Source organism: Sylvia atricapilla, chromosome 1, assembly GCF_009819655.1.
Source record: "Sylvia atricapilla isolate bSylAtr1 chromosome 1, bSylAtr1.pri, whole genome shotgun sequence".
In the NCBI taxonomy this organism is placed as follows: domain Eukaryota; kingdom Metazoa; phylum Chordata; class Aves; order Passeriformes; family Sylviidae; genus Sylvia; species Sylvia atricapilla.
The window spans coordinates 82,220,876-82,239,489 of record NC_089140.1 but is presented as its reverse complement, the minus strand read 5'-3'; the positions used below and the strand labels follow the sequence as shown (position 1 = coordinate 82,239,489).

The window sequence follows — 18,614 nt, the reverse complement described above, 5'->3', positions numbered from 1 at the left end:
AGAGTTCCCTCCAGAAGCCTTGACACACATCCAGCAGCGTGAGGCAAGAATCACACCCGCCTGTCCGTGCACTCTCTCCCACTGTGATGCCACCCTGAACGCAAAGAGAACGGAATGGCTTGTGAACCGCCTCCCACACTTTCTCCATTTACCACACAGCTATTTTATGTAGGCAGCTAGAGAAGGATTTTCATGTGCATGAACATGCCTGGCTGGAAGCTGCAGCTGTTCAGCTGCTGATTTATGATGTGTTCAGTTTCTGTGGCACAGGGCTGGCAACCCTTGTAAGAGCAAGGAAGACAGGGTGGGAAGAGGAGATGGCTGGTGGTTGACAGCTGTTTGAGGCTCTGTGCTTTAATTGGCTCTGAATATACCTCAACAACCTAAATTTGGCTGATGCTTACTGTTCATCAGAAGAGGCCATAGAGCCTTCAAGAGAGGAAGGACTGAGCCAAATAGCAGATTTAAGGGAGAATATATAACATGATTTAAGCCTGTTCAGGGTTACTTATGCCCAGCCTTCTTTAATGGGAGGCACAAGCCATTTTGAAGAAGGTAAAAGCCCCTATTTCCAGACAACAGATTAAAAGATTGCCCCAAATCATACCTTGTAAGAACCAGAAATTGATGTTCTGGATTTCTACTTGTCTTCCTATTGTGATCAGCTACATTTGAGACACGAAAATTGTATCTCCACACTCCCATTCAGGAATGTGTTTACTGAGAAAAAAAAAAAAAAAAAAAAAAGTGATGATAGTGCAGCTAAGGAAACCGTCTCCCTGTTACCTCCTCCCCAACATTATCTCCTGGTGACTAGCACACTCTGAAGGTCACTTGTGAGAGATGCACCTCCTTTGGTGCAACAGCCTTTCTCTCACACCCTCATCTAGCTTGAGACCTTGATTTGTTCAGTTCTTTCCTTTTCCTGCCTTCATCAGGTACAAGTGTGGTCAGATATACTGCTGAGCCCTAGTGTCTCTGCCTTCTCAATCCATCCCACCGTAGAACCACAGAATATTCTGAGTTGGAAGGGAACCTCAAGGATCATTGAGTCCAGCTCTTAAGTGAATGGGGCTACGGGGCACAAGGGCTACAAAGGATATCAGAGCTGGTGAGCATGAAGGAGGTGATGCATCAGTGGCATGCAGTGTGTTTCTGGGTGGCCAGAACCAAGGTCATATGGGCCAAAATCCAAATTTCATGTCCAGTCTTTCCTTACACGCCTCTAGGGATGGCGACTCCACCACCTCCCTGGGCAGCCCATTCCAATGTCTAATCAGCCCTTCTCTGAAGTAATTCCTCCTAATGTCCAACCTGAATCTCTGCCACAGTTTCAGGCTGTGTCTTCTCATTCTGTCATTGGTTGGCTGGGAGAAGAGACTCACCCTCACCTGGCTACAAACTCCTTTCAGGCAGTTGTAGATAGTGATAAGATCTAAACAACCTCAGGTTCTCTCAGCCATTCCTTAGAGAATTCATGCTCCAGACCCTTCATCAGTTTTGCTGCCCTTTTCTGAACTCACTCCAGTACCTCAATGTCCTTTCTCATTTGAGGGGCTCAGAACTGGACACAGGATTCAAGGTGCAGCCTCATCACTGCCAGGTAGAGGGGGAGACTTTTCATTATCTACATCCACACAAATTCAACAGGGGGAAGGACGCTTTATTGAAAAGAAAGGATATTTTCCTTATGATCCAAACTGTATTTGACTTTCAAACATTCTGAGAATTTTACCTTCAGTATGGAGTTTCACTAGTAAAGGACAGCTGAATTAAAATCAAGCAGACTTAAAAAAAAATTAATCCTTGCAAAGGAAGTTCTCGCTTGCTACATTTAGAGGGAAATTCTCACTTTAAGAAGACAAGATTAGAAATGTGCTTTATTTAGGTTTCTCACTGGAGAGGCTAGAAACAGAGGAGAAAAAAACCTGATGTTAGAAGATGATAATTTTTCTTGTCATCGTGCCACAACAGATCACACTGGCTATTATTTCCCCATATTGTACACATTTATGTAGGAAACATGTAATACCTCCTTTTTTTCAGAGATATTTCAGTGATGTGCCACAAGCTTTGACAAATCATCATGAGATAGATAAATGAATCGGTGTACTGTCAAACCCTTGCTTATCAATTTCTCAGAGATCTTCTTCTCCAAGTACTTAGAACGTGGACCTTCAAGCACATTGTGCCTACCCATCCCTCCCATGTCCTGTATTACATATATCTGCTGTCTTGAACCCATACAAAGAATTGAGAAAGCATTACTGTAGCTTCAGAAATTCTGTGTAACACAGCTTAGGCCAGTTAGAGATAACCCTCTCTGTGACTACTTCAGGAAACAGCCTGGCCTCTTTCAAGACAGTGTTGGAATGGGTGAAAGTGTCTCCTCATTCAAAAGCTGTTTCTGAGTTACTGCCTCTTACAAAGCAGTGGTCTCTACCACTTAGACCCGACAATTAAGTTGGAGATAATCTTAGCAAAGAGGGAAATCAGGCCCTCTTGAAAGTGCCAAGTTTTAAAAGATGGCAACAGGGCAGGGAAGGAAATAAAGAAAACAGGTCATGAAAATGCTGAGCTTGGAAAGGTCTCCATAAGATTAGTCATTGTGTCTTTTTGGTTTCCCCCTCCACCTCTTCGAGCAACCTGATCTAGTGGAACCCTGTCTATGGCAGGAGGGTTGGAACTAGATGACCTTTAAGGTTCCTTCCAATTTAAACCACTCTGTGATTCTATGATCCAATGAAAACATTGATCAGTATTCCTTTATTTTAAGAGTTTTAATTCAGCAGGTGGAAGATGTGATCTTTATTGGTTGTATGAAAAGTCAAAACATGGAAATAAAAAGGCAGAGATGCTGTAGCTCCCTCAGCCTTCTCAGTATTTCAGTTGATCTATAAAGTAACTCTTCCAAACATTGGCATACCACAGCAGCTACTATTTCTGGCAGAAATACTGTGGATCCTCACCTCTCCTTGCTGTACCCAGGCCATCATAGAGGCAAGAATGCTAAAAGAAGAGACAGTGTAATTCTCTGGTTTATTTCTTACACCATTTATAAAAAAAGAACAGAGTCCAGGGGCCGGGTTGTCTTTCTTTCAAGTTCAGTTAAAACTGAACCAAAAAAATCCAAAATCTTTTGGAAGATGAACCATAAAACCACGGACTGCTATCAGTAACTCAAGCTGAAATCTCTGCTGAAGACCTGAACACTTCATTGGCCATGCAAGAAATTGTGGTGAACATACTCCCACATGAGACATTAATTAATAGCTCTTTCATGTGGTTTGGGTTTGGTTAGTTTATTGTGTACTTTTATGTGTACTTCAGCTGTTAGTCCTGAAAATAGGCCTATTCCTTAACAAAAACAAATTAATGACCTGTTTTTTCTAAATTACTTCTGGAAATAAACATTAGGCTGTCACTCTCAGATCTGTTTCCCTTGCTCTGAAGTCTAAGGGTATAGTTCCAGAGTACAACTGCATGAAGCACAACTACCCTTTGCTAACAAATGACAGTCTTGTTCTCTCATACTCTCTCTGCCCCCTCCTTAGTGACAACTCTGATCACAAAGTAAGCTAACTCAAAATGAACTGCTGAAAACTACTACTTTTCTTCCAAGTGTGGTCTTTGAATTACCAAGTTAAATTAGCTCACTGATCAATATCAGGGATTGTGCAAAGCAGCAGGAAAAGGAATTAGCAGGATTGTGGAGAGCGGGACCTCTCCTTTTCTCACCTTCAGGGGCAGCTAGTTCATTCAAGTACCATGTAACTGCGTTGGAGAGCTGTTCTAACTAGGACTCCCTGATAGCATTTAGCTTTATGCATGTACAACCCTTTTCTGTGCTGTTCTGCAGTCAGGTTAAGGATTCTGGAGAGCCCTAGACAGTGGGAGTTTCTGGGGGTACCTCAGGAGAGGACACTTTATGCATATGCATGCTGAAGCTGCTCAAAGAAAATAGGCAAATCATTGAATTAGAAAGAGAACCATCATGGACATCATTCTGGGAGGCTGGCTGTTAAAGCCCACCTTCACACCATGGTGTGTCTGTGTCTGATCCCATTCCAGCAGCAGCATGCATTTTGCTCGATGATCACTGCACACAAACCCCTTCCATTAGAGATATCCCCTGGAACAGACACTGTCTCCCTGGCCTGTCCACAGTCCTGGACTCAAGCCCGATAGAACCTGAAGCACCCAGTGGAAATGTGGGGCTTTGCACTGCTGTCTTGGTGCTACCAATCCAAGGAAAGCCTTCCCTCGGTTATGAACTGCATGGTGCTGCCTGGACACATCACCCAGGGCTCCCCTTTCCCCCAGGGAGTGAGCGGCCCTGCTCAGCCTCCCCAAAGGAGGTCTGCCTGCACTTGCTTCTCCTCTGAATTGGCCCTCAAAACCCACCCTTTTATTTTTGTGGGAACTGGGCTACAGTTCTCCAGAGGGATGAGCTGGGGCATGGTGGGGTCAGACAATGCAGTATTTGTGAGAAACCAACAGAGGCAGGGCTGTGGCTGCACCAGCCGCTCAGGGAGATGAAGGGAAGACAAGTGAGAGGGATACTGTAAGTGTCTGAAGGAAAGGTGCCAAGAGGATGGAGTCAGGCTCTTCTCGGCGGTACCAAGCAGTAGGACAAGAAGCAAAGGGCAGCAACTGATGCAAAGGAAGTTCTACCTAAACATGAGGAAGAACCTCTTTTCTCTGTGAGGGACTGCACACTGGAGCAGGTTGCCCAGGGAGGTTGTCGAGCCTCCCTCACCGGAGATACTCAACAACTGTCTGGATGCAGTCGCCTGCCACGTGCTCTGGGATGCGCCTGCCTGAGCAGAGGCGCCGAACCGCTTCCAGCCTGCCCCATTCCGTGACTCAGGGAGTCGGGGAGCCGCGGCTCCCGCCGCCGGGCCCGAGGCACGGCATTCCCAGCTCCGCGCCGGCGCGGGCGGGCGAGCGCCGGGCGGGGGAGCATTCCCAGCTCCCGTCTCCCTCCCGCTTCCCGCGCATGTGCGGTTGCCAGGGCGGCCGTCTCCGGTGAAGGTTTAAAATCTGCGGGACATGCGCAGTGCCGGTTCTGGCCCTGGCGAGGGGGACACGCCACATTGGAACGGCGAGCGGAGCGCTCCGGGCAGCGCCGGGTACAGTTTGCGCCGCATTCGCTTCCTCCGGAGCCGCGCTCGCCTCGCCCGGCTCTGCCTCCGGCCGCGCTGCCGCCCTCCCGCGCTTCCTCCTCCCCGCGACACATGCCGCTGCTGCCGGGCCGCTCCTAGCGCCGCTGCCGGGCCGAGCGAGCGAGGGAGCGGGCGGTGAGCGGGCGGCGGCGCGGAGCTCTGGCCGGGCGGTGAGGGACGGCGGCGGCGGGCGGGCGTGGATGGATCCCCGCGTGGCCTGGATCCAGCCCGAGCAGAAAGGACCCGCGAATGCGCTGTGGATGCAGATCTGGGAGACCTCGCAGGGCGTGGGGGGCCGGGGCGGCGCCAGCTTCCCGCACTACCTCTGCCTCAACTCCCCGGCGCTGGACTCCGCCGCCTCTCCGCCCCGCGGGCACGGCTGCGTGCGGCTCGGGGCGCCCGGCGCCTGCTGCTCCTCTTCCTCGCCGCCTTCGCCTTCGCCTTCCCCGCCGGCCCTGCTGACCGGACTGGTGCCCGCTGTCCCCGGCGGCCCCGCGGCGGTGACCGGCGGCGGCGAGGGAGGGCGGCGGCTGCAGAAATCGCCTTCCGTGTCTTCCTCGTCCTCCTGCTCGTCGGTGGAGTCCGGCACCGAGAGTCCCGGCTTCTCCTCCTCGGGATCGTGCAGCGGTGGCGGAGGCGGCGGCTCCTCCTCTTCCTCCGGCGGCCCCCGGGCGGTGGCGGTGGCTCCTCCCGGGCTGCTGGGCAGCGGGGCCGGACCCGGGGAGTTTTTTAACTTCCACGAGAACAAAGTGAACGCTGTGAATGGGCACCACCAGCCGCCGCACCCGGCGCGCAGCCCGCACCCGCCCCCGGCGTCTCCCCAGCAGCACCAGTACCACCCGGGCCGCAGGAAACGGGAGAATAAAGCCAGCACCTATGGCATGAATTACCTGCTCTCCGGCAGCCGCGGCGTCGCCGTCAACAACTCCCCCCACCAGCAGCGGCAGCCGCCTGCGCCGGCGCTGCAGAGCCCCGGCACCCCCTGGAAGACCAGGAAATACAGCCCGGGCGTGCAGGGGTGAGCAGCCGGGGCCCCGGAGGGAAGGGGGGCCTCGGCCGCCTCCTGCGGCCCCGCCGGGAAGGGGGGCGGTGGGTTGGGATCGCACGAACTCCTTCTGGAGCCGGCCGATGGTTAGGGGATGGTGGGGCACAAAGCCGTGCCCTTCCGTAAATCACCTTGGTCTGTGCCGGCCTGGTGGCTCTTGGCCGAAGCAGTGATTCACGCAGTGCCAGGGAACCCATAGATACAGGGGGTTAGGCCTTACCTTGTAATGGGTTGAGAGGTGAAGTTGTCAGGCCATTATCAGAGGTCACCTACAATAATGAAAGCAAGGATGTGTGCAGGATTCTTGTCAGAGCTACCAAGTGTCAATTGACATTGGAAGTGGAAGGCTTCCTTTCAGCAGAACTCACAACGCTTGTGTAAATTTTTAAATGCTTCTGCTTAGGCTGCAGCAAGCTCCTTAGCTTGGGGAGTGTTAGTAACATCACTTGAAAAGGGAGGTGCCGAGTTCTCTCTGAGGTAGGCATGAAAGTCAGTGTGGTCTTAGAACATTTCTCTCAAGTGTGTTTTAGCTCTAGGATAGGTTGAACCAGCCAATACCTGTACAGAAATGTTGTCTTTTTGAAGAGAATGCTTTTATGAAGCTTATCCTATCCTGTAAGCCATACTTTCTTGTATAAATGGGTAGTTAGAAAGGCCGAGTGTTCAGTTTGATCTGATTGGCATGGAGAAGGGACTAAAATGGAACAAAGTGTGTCTGGGATGCTCTATGAGATTGCTGTGCTTCACCTGTCAAATTTTATTCAGTCAAGGGGAAATGTTACTTTCTAAAGTTAAGATTATTTTATTCTTGGAAAAAGTGCTAGCTGCATTGACTGACTGTAGCAGATTTCTGATGTGACTTCAAAAATAGTTTGTTGGAGCATCCTAACATCAAGACCCTTGGATGCCTGTGGAATAAAGGCACTGCATATTTGTAGAGGGGAAATAGCTCAAAATAACAGGGTATGAGCTGGGGATTTTCAAGTGAGAGATATAACTTAAGGACAGTGTCTTCATTTTCTCTTTTGTGTAGTACTGTCAGGTGCTGAGTATGTTAAAAGTTATGAGGAAGTATTAAAACATATTTTTAAAGTTACATTTTTGCAAACCATAACCTCAAGAGAGGGACAACAAGACTTGTGACTACTGCTTTTTAATTCTGGACTGGCAATGAAAATTCAAATATCTTAGAGGAAGTTAGAATTTGAATCTTTTAAACGTGTCTTATGGTAGGAGCTTTGAGTCCTCTACTAAGAAGTTTGTATGTCTCAAGTTCCAATAGTATCTTTAAAATAGTGTGAAGATTTTGTTTTATTTTTGTAGAGACGCGGTAGAGCACTGAGTTAACTTTTTAATTTGAGTCAGCTCAGTGTAAGTGAGGCAGATCTTGAGGCAGGTGGAGGAAGGAGCAGCCTGAGTTCACCCAGCAGCTCTATGGCAAATGGCAAACTTGTCAATCAAATCCAAGCCTTGCAAGTTATGTCCTGTAGCTGTTAGACAGCACCACCTATGCCATTCACATACACTTATTCTTCATCTTCTCTCCTCCTGTTTTCTTTTGGCTTTTCTGTAATAGTGGCTGTGCCACTTCTCAAGTACGAGTTTACAGAGAAGCCATACAACAAGAAAATTGTTTAGCTAACATTCAGTTGCACTATTCAGCTCCATAATGTAGGTAGTTCTTTTTCTGATGTGTTAATGACAAGGTTTTTGCTAAGTATCTTTGAAAGTGGAAGCTGTGTTTCCTGATCTTCTGTCAAGGATCTCTGTTACAAAAGTGGGACCTGATTCTGGCAGTGGGATGCCAGTGACTGCAGCATGTGTGATCCTGTAGTTCCAGAGCATTCCTTAAAGTAGCAGGGAACTAACTAGTGCTGAAGGAGAGCATGAATCTTGAAACCATAGACGTAAATATGATAAGCAGTTTCTGCCTTAAAGTTTGAGTTCTGTTACCCAAGGTGAATCTTGGACAAGTGTATATTCTTAAACAATTTTCTGTTCAGTGTTAGTAAAATTTTTATGAAGTGCTTGCATGATTGAAGTGAGAATACTGTCACTGATGGAGTGGATTTAGGTATCTCTCTTCTGCAATAATTCCTGCTTAGTGGTGAGCTTAACTTTTTCCTCAAGCCTGGCTGGTGTATTATTTGGCAATTCAAATAAAAATGCACTGTTTAGGCTGGGGTGGGGACAGACCCCTACAGGAGTTTCTTGTGGATCCCTTATGTTCCTTTAGTTGCCTGCTGTTCCCTGGAACCGTCAGCCTGGTCCTGAAGTATCACTTTGATAACTTATCATCTGCTGACAGAGCATCTTCAGTGTTGCCGTGCTGGTATATCCAACTGTTGAAAAATGTGATCCTGAAAATCTTCAGCTGCAGTCTGGTTTGGGCATTGATTATAGGATGCAGGCAGGACTTGATCATAGATGCTCTTATGCTCACCCTGTATGTTAGTGATAGAGCTTACTCTGCTGTGAATGTTGTTTGTAAAAGAACACTTTTCTACAACATGCTGAAATTCCAAGTGATACGCCGTGGCTCACGGTGTTACTGTATTGTCTTTTGGTAACAGAGTAAGCAGGGTAATCTCTGCAAGCCCTCTCCCAAGCTGCAGCTGCACTTGTTAGGAATTGCCTGCGTGCTTTGAAGCAGTACTATGCTCTCCTGCTTTCTCATTCAGAGCTGAGGATGGTCTGTAGCACTGCAAGTCATCGTTGTATTCACACGGCTTGTACTCGGTGGCTTTGTGATGGTAGGTGTGGTGATGTTTAGGAATGCTGTATAAGCACTGTGTTTTCCTGTTTTATATACAGCTTTCCTTTTTTCCCAGTGGCCTCATGCTTCCACTACTATAATGGCAGCGTGAAAATCTTTGTAAAGGAAATTTTTCCCATAAAACACAAGTGTGAAAAACCATGTTTGATTAGGTTTCGTCCTAAAGCTGTGCTTCTGGATGCCCTAGATTGCCCCATGTTACGCTTTTACAGAATTTTGGAAGGAGTGAGGAGATTGAAGCCATGTTTATTCCAGTGCTTTAACAGAGTGGTTAGTACAGCAACTGTGTAAATTCTTATGTGCTTGAGTTTAGTTTAGGACTACAGATGACAAAATGATTGGTTTCAGATGCAAGGCAGAGAAGTGATATTATGAGGTTAATTCAAACTGTTGTGACTGATGTTCAGAACTACATGTTATTTCTTCGTACTGTAGAGTGTCCTCTTATGTGGTTTAAAACTGCATCTAGAATCTTAGGGTGTGCATTCTTTGTTCAGTAATACCTTCTGTTTCTGTAAAGTCAGTATCTTAAATATATCTGAGTAATTTAAACATCCAGAGAGTTTAAAAGTGCTTGAATATTACTTCAAAAGAAGTACATCAAGCTATTCTAAACTTTTTGCTAAGGCCTCTACTGCTTTTGTTTGGATGCACAGCTAATACAGTACTTTCTCTGAAGGTGTAGCTGATAGCTATTAGTGAATAGTATAAGATCACATCAGATTTAATTTTTTTGCTTCTTAATATGAATTTTACAAAGTAAGTAAAAATTTAAAGCATTTATAACAATATGAGTCTGTTCTGCTTAATATTTTCAACTAAGTGTTCAATCTGATTGTGGATGCTCAGTGGATTAGTGCTGAAATACCTGGCATATGTGCTTGGCACATTACAGTGCTGTGCAGAAACAACAGAATTGGCTTGTTGAGGATTAGTTTGGATACCAGAACTGTTATGATACATTGGAATGGTTCTCTGCCTGGACTAATTAGTGTTACATAGTGTCTGATGACTTCCTGCGTTCATTTTTTCCCCCTATATAGCTGTTGTCTTTAACTCTCTCTTGATAATGACACATAAGTTCTGCCATAGAGTACAAGAGCACCAAGACCTCAACATTTCCTTATGCTGAAGGAGGGTTCAGAGCAGCATTCCCTGATGACTATAGCAGGTACTTGGGGAGATTCTCATAAGCAGGGTAAGGTTATGGCAGTGCTTCCAGAGAAGACTTGCTTCAGTGTTCACCAGTTTGCAGCTGAATGATACTGTGCACAAAAAGTGATGTCCAGATATGGTGCACCTGTATGCTAAGCCTATGTTAGGTCATCTTTATTTCTTCACCTGTGTACAGTGTTTCTAATTCCAGTCTTAGAGGTTTTTGGTTTTTTTTTTTTTTTTTTTGTATTTTTGATACATATTGTAACTTTAAGATAAATTTAATTACGGTTTAGTGCAGTGCACTATCAGAAATCCATTGCATTCAGAACTGTGCATAGCTCCAGTTGCATGTTTGTCAACCCTTGCTTCTTAATATCCTGCTGTCAGAGCTGTCAGATACAAATTAATGTGTGGGCATGCCACATTGTCAGCCCCTTCTGCAAATTTTCTTGTACTTTGAGGTGAAAGAATGTAGACTTTGGAAATACTCTGAAGCCTTTACTGTCTACAGTGAAATGTCCATCTCTTGTAAGGGCTTTAGGGGCCTTCTTAACTCCTCCCTGTGCTTAACAGTTCTGTCTGTCTTGCTCCAATACCTTCTAGTAAAGAATGAACACAGTGGGCTGTGCTTTACCCACACTGCTGTCCAGTCCTTGGTTTCTATCTCTGGTGCTAGCTGGACACCTGTAGTGGAGGTGTTCGTACAGGAGGCAGGTTGTGCTGGCATAGTACACTAAATTCTTGTTTTGCTTGACTATAGGGTCCAGGGTAGATCTAGGCAGTATGTGCTGGAATGTATGGAAGGAGAAGTGGGGGAGTAGTTGCCTGTTAGTCACAGTAAATTTCTGGAGAGAGCATCAGGATGTAGTTAAATGGATTGTTTTCATGCCTGAAGGTTGGTATGAAGGAAAGTTCCAGGTTAGCTGCTGGATGAATTGTCAGAAGAACAGAACCTCTCTCTTTCTCTGTGGTCAAGTTGCCTTGGTAAAGCACAAAGTTTCCATGTGAAGTGGATACCTACTGGAGAGTTAGAGACTGCTGCTTTGGGGAGTGGAATGAAAGGAATGTTTTGGCAGCAGTAGGCTCCAGAGCCATCAGAGGTACTAGAGTTCTGATGGGCTGAGCTACAGTAGTAAAACATGAGAAGGCCTTCTGTGACAGGTGCTCACATCTGTGTGTAAAGGAGAATGGACACGTTTGGAGCAGTTTAATCCTGGCATCAGCTTCATGGTGTTTTTGCCAGTTGTTAAGCTTTGGCAGTAGAGACAGCTGGCACTAAGAACATCAACAGCTGTACTGGGTGAGACCCTTAGAGGCCAATGCCAAGTATTGGGAAAAGAATATATGAACATGAGCTTGTGATATCTCCTGGAAGTATCTCCCAGCTTTAAATTATCTGTGGTTTTTGTACTACCTGGACTATAGGCAGTGCATTGTTATGCTTATTGTAGATTTTGTCTTGATATTTTATCATCTGGGATTAGTAATGACCTGTGGGAAGATGTTCCTCAGTAAAGCTGTGCATTATGTAATGATTCTGGTTTTTTATCCTGAGGCTGTCACTAGGGTTGTAGTGGCTGCCAGTTGCAGGTCTGTGCATTACTGAGGCAGACCTTGAGTGCTTTTTGCAGGGGACTTGAAAAAGGAGGAGGTGGGAGGTTGAATCACCTGACAGTTGCTTGTTTTTTAGTCTGTTAAATAATTTCTTGTATTGAAACTGTTTCCTGCCTCCAGATGTTTATCTCCTCTGTATGCTTTGCAGTCCTGTTTTATCTTTGGGACTCACATAAACCACACCTGTGTGTGACAGTGTCACAGTATTCCTGCATCTTGGGCTGTCTTGTTCTATCTCATGCTTTGTCTCCTGATTACTGACATGGGGCTTGCCTGATGTTTTTGTGCTTTGAGGCTTCACCTGTGATCTTTCCTTAATATTGAAACTGAGAGTTACAGCTGCTTGTTTCCTCTTTAAAACAATTCTTTATCTATATGAAGGGTCCTTCCCCTCATCCCATCAGCTTAGTTGCTTCATAAGCCTGCATAAAGGTGTATGGGGCCATTGTCACAAGCTATTTGTAAATCCAAGGGCATAATAGGTTTTCCTGTGTGGTTCTCTGATTCTTCCAAGTAGCTGTGAATGTGGGTTTTTTTTTAAGATACTACTTCCATTTATGATAGTTATGTTAGCATCTTGGCACAGTCATAGCGATTAATTTATTGCCTTGATTCTACTTTAGGCTACTTTGACTATTTTGTATGCCAAAGCTAATCCTTTTAAATTAAAAAAAGAAAATTGCTTATTGTTCTGGTACAAATGCAGTATCGAGTGAGTGTGACTTTTGGTGAGTACTGAATTACCAGGGATAGGTTTTGCTGTGAAGTATTTTCTATTAAAAAGTTTGGGACAAGTTCTCCCTTCATAGTTGTGAATCAGGGAAGTCTCTGAGGAATTAAAAAAACCTAAAATACTAGCTTCTCTACATATCATGCATTGGGATCACTTAACTTTCTCTGTGCTGATCACTTAATTCACTTAACAGAAGCAGGTTTTTGGGCTCTTGAACTAGTTTAGCCTTTCTCAATCATAGCTTTGCATCTCATTAAGTTGTTCCTTGTAATCGTTTTTGATATCCTTAATCTTCCAATCCTCTTTTCCTGCTTTGTACGTCTTCAGGATTTCTGAAGACATCTTCTGATGGAATCCTATGACAAAGTAGTAAAAGCTCTTTTTCCTCTAAAACCTGATGAGTGGTGCACACTAAACAACTAATGTGAAAACTTTACACACCGAATCACTAGGTTGGAAGAGACCTCCAAGATCATCAGATTTAGAAGTCTCTGAAACACATTGTTCTTTTGGTTATGATTTTAAAGGAGGTTCCTCTATTATGTGGCAAAATGCAGCCATGTAAGATTTTTCTAGCTTTTTTTTGCCTTGCAGAGATGCTGACTTTGAATGTGAAGGGTTCGTTGCCAGTAGTGGTTTGATGGGTGCCTTTTGAGTTAGAGTCTGCTGGTCAGAATTATGTCAAGAGTTGCTTGTCTTTAATGTTTTGGTGGCTAGCCTGATGTAATGAATACCTGATCTGCATGGGCATAATTAGTCTCTCATATGTTTCTGCTGTTGCCATCTGACTTGTCTGGGATGTTAATCTCTTGCTATCTTTGAGCATTTGGAAAAGAATGGTATTAAGATGGGAATTTCAGGGTTTAGTGGTTCTACTTATTGGCATAGAAAGCTTGTCCCAAGGTTTAACATATGGCATTCTCTTTCACTGGTGCAACAAAATGGTTGTGATGTTTCCTTGGTGGTGTAGGGAAGTCCATCAGTCCAAGTCAGGACTAATGCACTTCAGAAGCTTATGTAGCAGATCTACATTGCCGTGTACTAACTTGGGGATGTACATCTGCTTATTTTTATTTTTTTTTTTATGATGCAACTTTTTCAAAGTTCATCCAGCCATTAGTAAGGTAATTGGTTGAGTTTTATTGGATGGACATAGTTTGCAAAAATAGATTAGTTTCCGATTTTCTTCAAAATGTAGGCTAATTCTGTTTACTTAGGTCTGGCAATCTGCAGTGTAAATCAATACAACAAATGTAGTTTCTTGGGTGCGTTGACTGTCAAGGTGTTCCTAGGAGGTAAAATCTAATTGGCAAGAAACTTGGTCTAAAGTTAGGATGGGCTCTGACTTGCATGACTGTGGGGCAAAGAGAAAGCTTAGAGAGGAAATAAGAACAATATGATCTCTTGTGGAAAAGGTACAATATATTTTATAAACTACTCTTTGTTCTGTGGATGAGAACGAAGTACTTTTTCCTTCCAGTCTCTCCTTTGTAGCTAACTTGCAAAGTGAGCTCAATTCTTATTTGAGTTTGGTATTTAGGGTACCTGTCTGTGAAACATTTCACAGCTCTGATTCATAGGTTCAGTATAGTTGAGAATTTTTTTTAATTCAGTCACTGTAGTTTGCTGCCTTCCATACAATTACAGTGACAAAGATAATTGCTGTCTGAATAATGTAGTAGTGTGAGACTGATTTGCTGCAGCAGTACAGTCTGTGAATGTAGCACTGCATTTTCATAGTTTCTCTCATCTGTAAGCTTAGAACATTGCACAAGGTATAGAGTAGTACTGCCTGAGCCTTACTGGTTTGAGGAGGACTAGTGTGTAAAGGTAAAGGCATCTGATGGGTGTTGTGAGTGGGAATGTGAAGAATTCATCTTTTCTTGGTCATAGTTGTATTTTAGCCCCTTTTGCAGATGTCTTAATCTTAGATCATACTGGGAGAAATCTGTCTCAGAATGCATTGCTTTCACACACTCTCTGTCTCTGTGTGTGTGCATATATATATATATATACACACACACCTCGATATATATCTCCTTTATTTCACTGAACTGTGTTCCTTAGTTTTAGACTGTAAGACTGACTGATTTCAACTGTTGAATGCACTTGATGGTTGTGGTGTGGGATGTCACCTGCATTTCCAACATAATGCAATTGTGCTTTGCCCTAGTCATAAGTGAAGGTACAGTTCAACAGATTTCCGAAATATGTGCAGTGACTGATGTGCATTCATCATTTAGTCTCAAGACAGTGAAGTCACACATGTTTTGGAATTCATGCTTCATTGAAGGAATGGATTCTATGACTTTTAACCTTTATTTCAACAGAAATTCTTTGGAGATGCTGCCTATATCTCCCCACTTATTTACCTCCATTTTTACACACCCTTAGTGTTAGACCCCCATGCTTTAATGCTGGCATCTGTTCTTTCTTTTTATAAGGACTCTTGAATGATGTGTTGGCCTTCAGCTAGAAAAATACTTGTTCTAGTAAGTAAAGAATGTTTTTAAGAAGCGTTAGTTGTTCCACATCAGAGATGCAATCATGTTTCTATCTGTTCCCTTAGAATAAATTAATGTGCTTAGTAGTGTAGTCATGTTGAAAAGAAACCAGATGCTTACTTGAGGGAACAAAGTCTCAAGTAGCTTTTCATTTGCCTTCTAGTTTGTTGATGATGTTTGAGAATTTTGTTTCACTGTATTGAGGTTGGCCCTTGAAGTAATAATCCTCAGATTATTAGTCAATCTTATGTATAATAATGTTTGCAGTAAATGAGTAAAATGGATGATCTCCTTTCTTAGAAACCTGCCTTTGAGGAAAAACATTGCACAAGTCTGAAAATGTCACCTGAGTGTTACTTTAACCTAGAGACTAGAAGAGTGGAAGAGTGGCTGCCTTTCCTGAAACAGTAGAAGGGGTAATTTTTTGATAAAGAGAAGATGTTAATTCTGTTGCAGTAGTTCAGCCTGTAAGCAGCAGATGCTTGCTGTGCTTAGCAGTAAGAATATCAGTAAATGGTAGGTTCCTGCAGGCTGTTAAAATTAGCAACCTGAATGTTGTTGCAAGTATAAGTAGCCTCTCTTCTGCATCCCTGTGTTCTAATCTTTGCCATCTTTTATTAGGTAAGAGTACATTTACAGCTTACCTACAAGTTTCTTTCCCACTATTTCTATAAATACAGTAAAACCATCTTGTGAAAAAGTTGATTAAAAGGCCTACATTTGCTAGTAAAGTAATACAATAGGCATTTTAAAATGTTACAGGAGATTGCTAGGTGCTATGATGCTGTTGGGAATCCAAATTCTTTAAGAAGGCAGAAGAAAATTGAGAAGACTGATCTGTCTAGATGTTGAAGGAAGTTCTATAAATAGGAGTTAGGATGTTACTTGTATCTGCATGTATATCATGTGCTGCAGATGGAAATTGTGTTCCTAATGGTTAAAATACTGTCACAGTCCTGACTTAAGAAGTGCTTATGAAAATCGTAGAGGCTACATGGACAAAATACTTAAGTAAAAACGATCCCTGTGTTGGCTGGCTGAATATTCCACTGTTATCTCTTTTTTTCAGACACTGCATTATTCTTTCAGCTAGTAAGAAGTTATGCTGGGATTATTCCTGAACAGTATACAGGATCTTCTTTTATATACATGAGAGCTGTGGGTTTTTTGTGACAGTGTTCCAGTAGCCTTACCTGAGTGAAGATGTTTACAAAAATTCAAACTACTGTAACATTAAATTTTAAAAAAGCATCTCTGTTTTGAGAAGCTTATTCAGGTGTAAACCAGAAGGTAAAATGCTACAGTCAGTGATTGTGCTGCCATATGCTGGCTGTGAGTGTCATTGATTTTTATGTGGATGGACATAGACCAAGATGCTGATCTCTAAGAAGCAGAAACTTGAATTAAGCAAAACTGGAAACAGCAAACAAAATAGAAGTCTGTTAAGACAGAGGGCTGAGAACTGGTTTGCCATGTGTATTAAGACCTGAAAGTCTTGCAGATCAAAAAAGAAACTCGACAGTCAGTAGGGCTCAGAGAGAGACATGAAAAGGCACCAGGGGGAGCACAGATCGTGTAGTAAGAACTAAGTGAACTAATTGCATTCTGTCAGAGAAGGACTTAAGAGACTTCTTAGCAGAACTCTTTGACTCCAGGCTACGACAATTTTAAATTTCAGTAAGAGTTTAAATCCAGTCAGCAGAATGATATCTGTTATACACCCATGTCTTAGGGTATATGCCAGAGAATTTCAGAGGAATTAGCCATAAGTATGGCTTGAACTCTAAATGAGCTTTGATATCTAGACCTTTGCTGTTGTCCCATGCAGACTGAAGCATTAAACCAAGTACTGCCTTGCCAGTGCAAAATAGAAAATATGAACCTGACTTCATTACAAAGTAGATGAGGGAAGGAGATGTAGGTTAGTGATGAGTGATACTCTTCTGAGCCTTTCATAAAGTGGTTAACAATTGTGACAGTGTTAATCATCAGAGGAGAGGCTCAGTGGGGCATCAAAGTGAGAGTGCTGTTGTGTGTTGGCTGTTTTTCTGAGCTCGCTAAGGCGCTGGGGTTGTTTTTGAGAGGCTGTGCTGTGTGTGGTGGAGGTTGTGAGGGGATGGAGACCCCTTTCATGCTCTTCCCTAATACAGGATGGCTGCTGTAAATGCATTTTTTCCCAGGAATGTCTAGATCTCCTGGAGTGGTTGGATGGAGCTGATACCATAAAAAACCAGAACTTTTTGCCTGGCCAAACATAAAAGGGTCTACTGCATATTTTGATAAAGGTAGTTGTGTCTCACTGGTCTCATTTTCTTGAAGGATTCATTGTTAATCAATCTTCCTGTGTTCATTTTGATAACACAACTACTGATTTTTTTTCAGATAAGTGTTTGAGATTCCTTTCGTAAAAACCAAACAGGTTTGCTGCTTAGAAATAACCAAAGGAAATAATAAATTATTTCCTTTATAATAAGGGAAAGTTACAAATAGAATTACTCAAGACTGTAGCTTGATATGTTCATAAATACCTGGAGGGAAGAAATGAGTGAGAAAAAGATAGGAAGGATAATAGAAAGCAAAAACTGACTGCAGACAGACACAGTGGGAGTTCATTGTTCATTAGATTATAAAATTGCTGGTAAAATTAAATTCTAGTAAATATAGAATCATGACTGAAGAAAAATAATTCAGGCTGAATGCACTCAGTGAGTGGGCTTTATGTTGGTGATTTTGTTCAGAAAACACCTTGAAGCTCCTTCATTGTGGTCTCTTTTCAAGAGCAGCTGTGCGCTCAGGTACCCTGAAGCAGCAACAGTATTCCCAAGTGTAGGGACAATAAAATGAAAACAGGTGTGTGTTCTGGACTGAATGGCAGAATTACGTGTTGACTCTGTGTGTGTTTCTGCCCACCTGTCAGAAAACGTGGTGCGGATTGAAAACAAGCCGAAGAAGGTTAACAGTGACCAGACTTTGGACTTACTCTTGTGGAAGGAGATGGAAAGCCACGAGGGTTAATGGCTTGGAAAACTGCTGGTGGATAGAGATAAATGGATTGAGAGCCTGAGGAGTCTTGTGTTTTGAGATGAACTGCCAGTAACACCTTTTTTTTGCCCCAGGAGAAAACATCAGATAAAATCATTACCAGGCAGCAGTTTAAAATAAGGCACTCTTTATTCTGATGCATACTTAGATTCTCATGCAATGCCATGAATAACACAGCTGAAATGGATTAAAAGACTTGGAAAAATCTATGGAATGTAGTTCTTTGAGCTAGTATTTATCATGGTTGAGATTCACCTTGAGAGTATACCAGATGAAATTACTGGAGGCTTGGGAGAATGACTGCCCCTTTGCTTTTCTTGCCTTCACCCTGTACTTCCTGACTGCAGAGCATTATAGGCAGAACAGGAAGGCTTTAGATTATTCCCATTGCTATTAGGTATATTCAAGTATTTTGTTCATTGGTGGCTTTGTCTTGGAAAGGCAAGAAAAAGGATACTTTCTATAAACTAAACAAGAGCATTTTAGTTTGTATTTTCTGTCTTGCTCTAAAAATTTTGGAATCAAGTAGATTCATCAGTAAATTGAAATGTTGGTTAAATGTGGTGTGTAGTTAAAT

At 43.4% G+C, this 18,614-nt stretch overlaps 1 protein-coding gene across 4 annotated transcripts in view; it reads left to right on the top strand.

Annotated features, from left to right (window-relative positions):
* Positions 1-5,087: 5,087 nt before the first annotated feature.
* The window catches only part of TENT4A (terminal nucleotidyltransferase 4A), a 59,181-nt gene continuing 45,654 nt past the window's right edge, over positions 5,088-18,614 (top strand). For all 4 annotated transcript variants that reach the window (XM_066326704.1, XM_066326695.1, XM_066326686.1 and 1 more), the window contains exon 1: positions 5,088-6,183. In XM_066326704.1, coding sequence (XP_066182801.1) covers positions 5,366-6,183 — 818 coding nt within the window. In that variant the 5' untranslated portion in view covers positions 5,088-5,365. The remainder of the gene's footprint in view (positions 6,184-18,614) is intronic.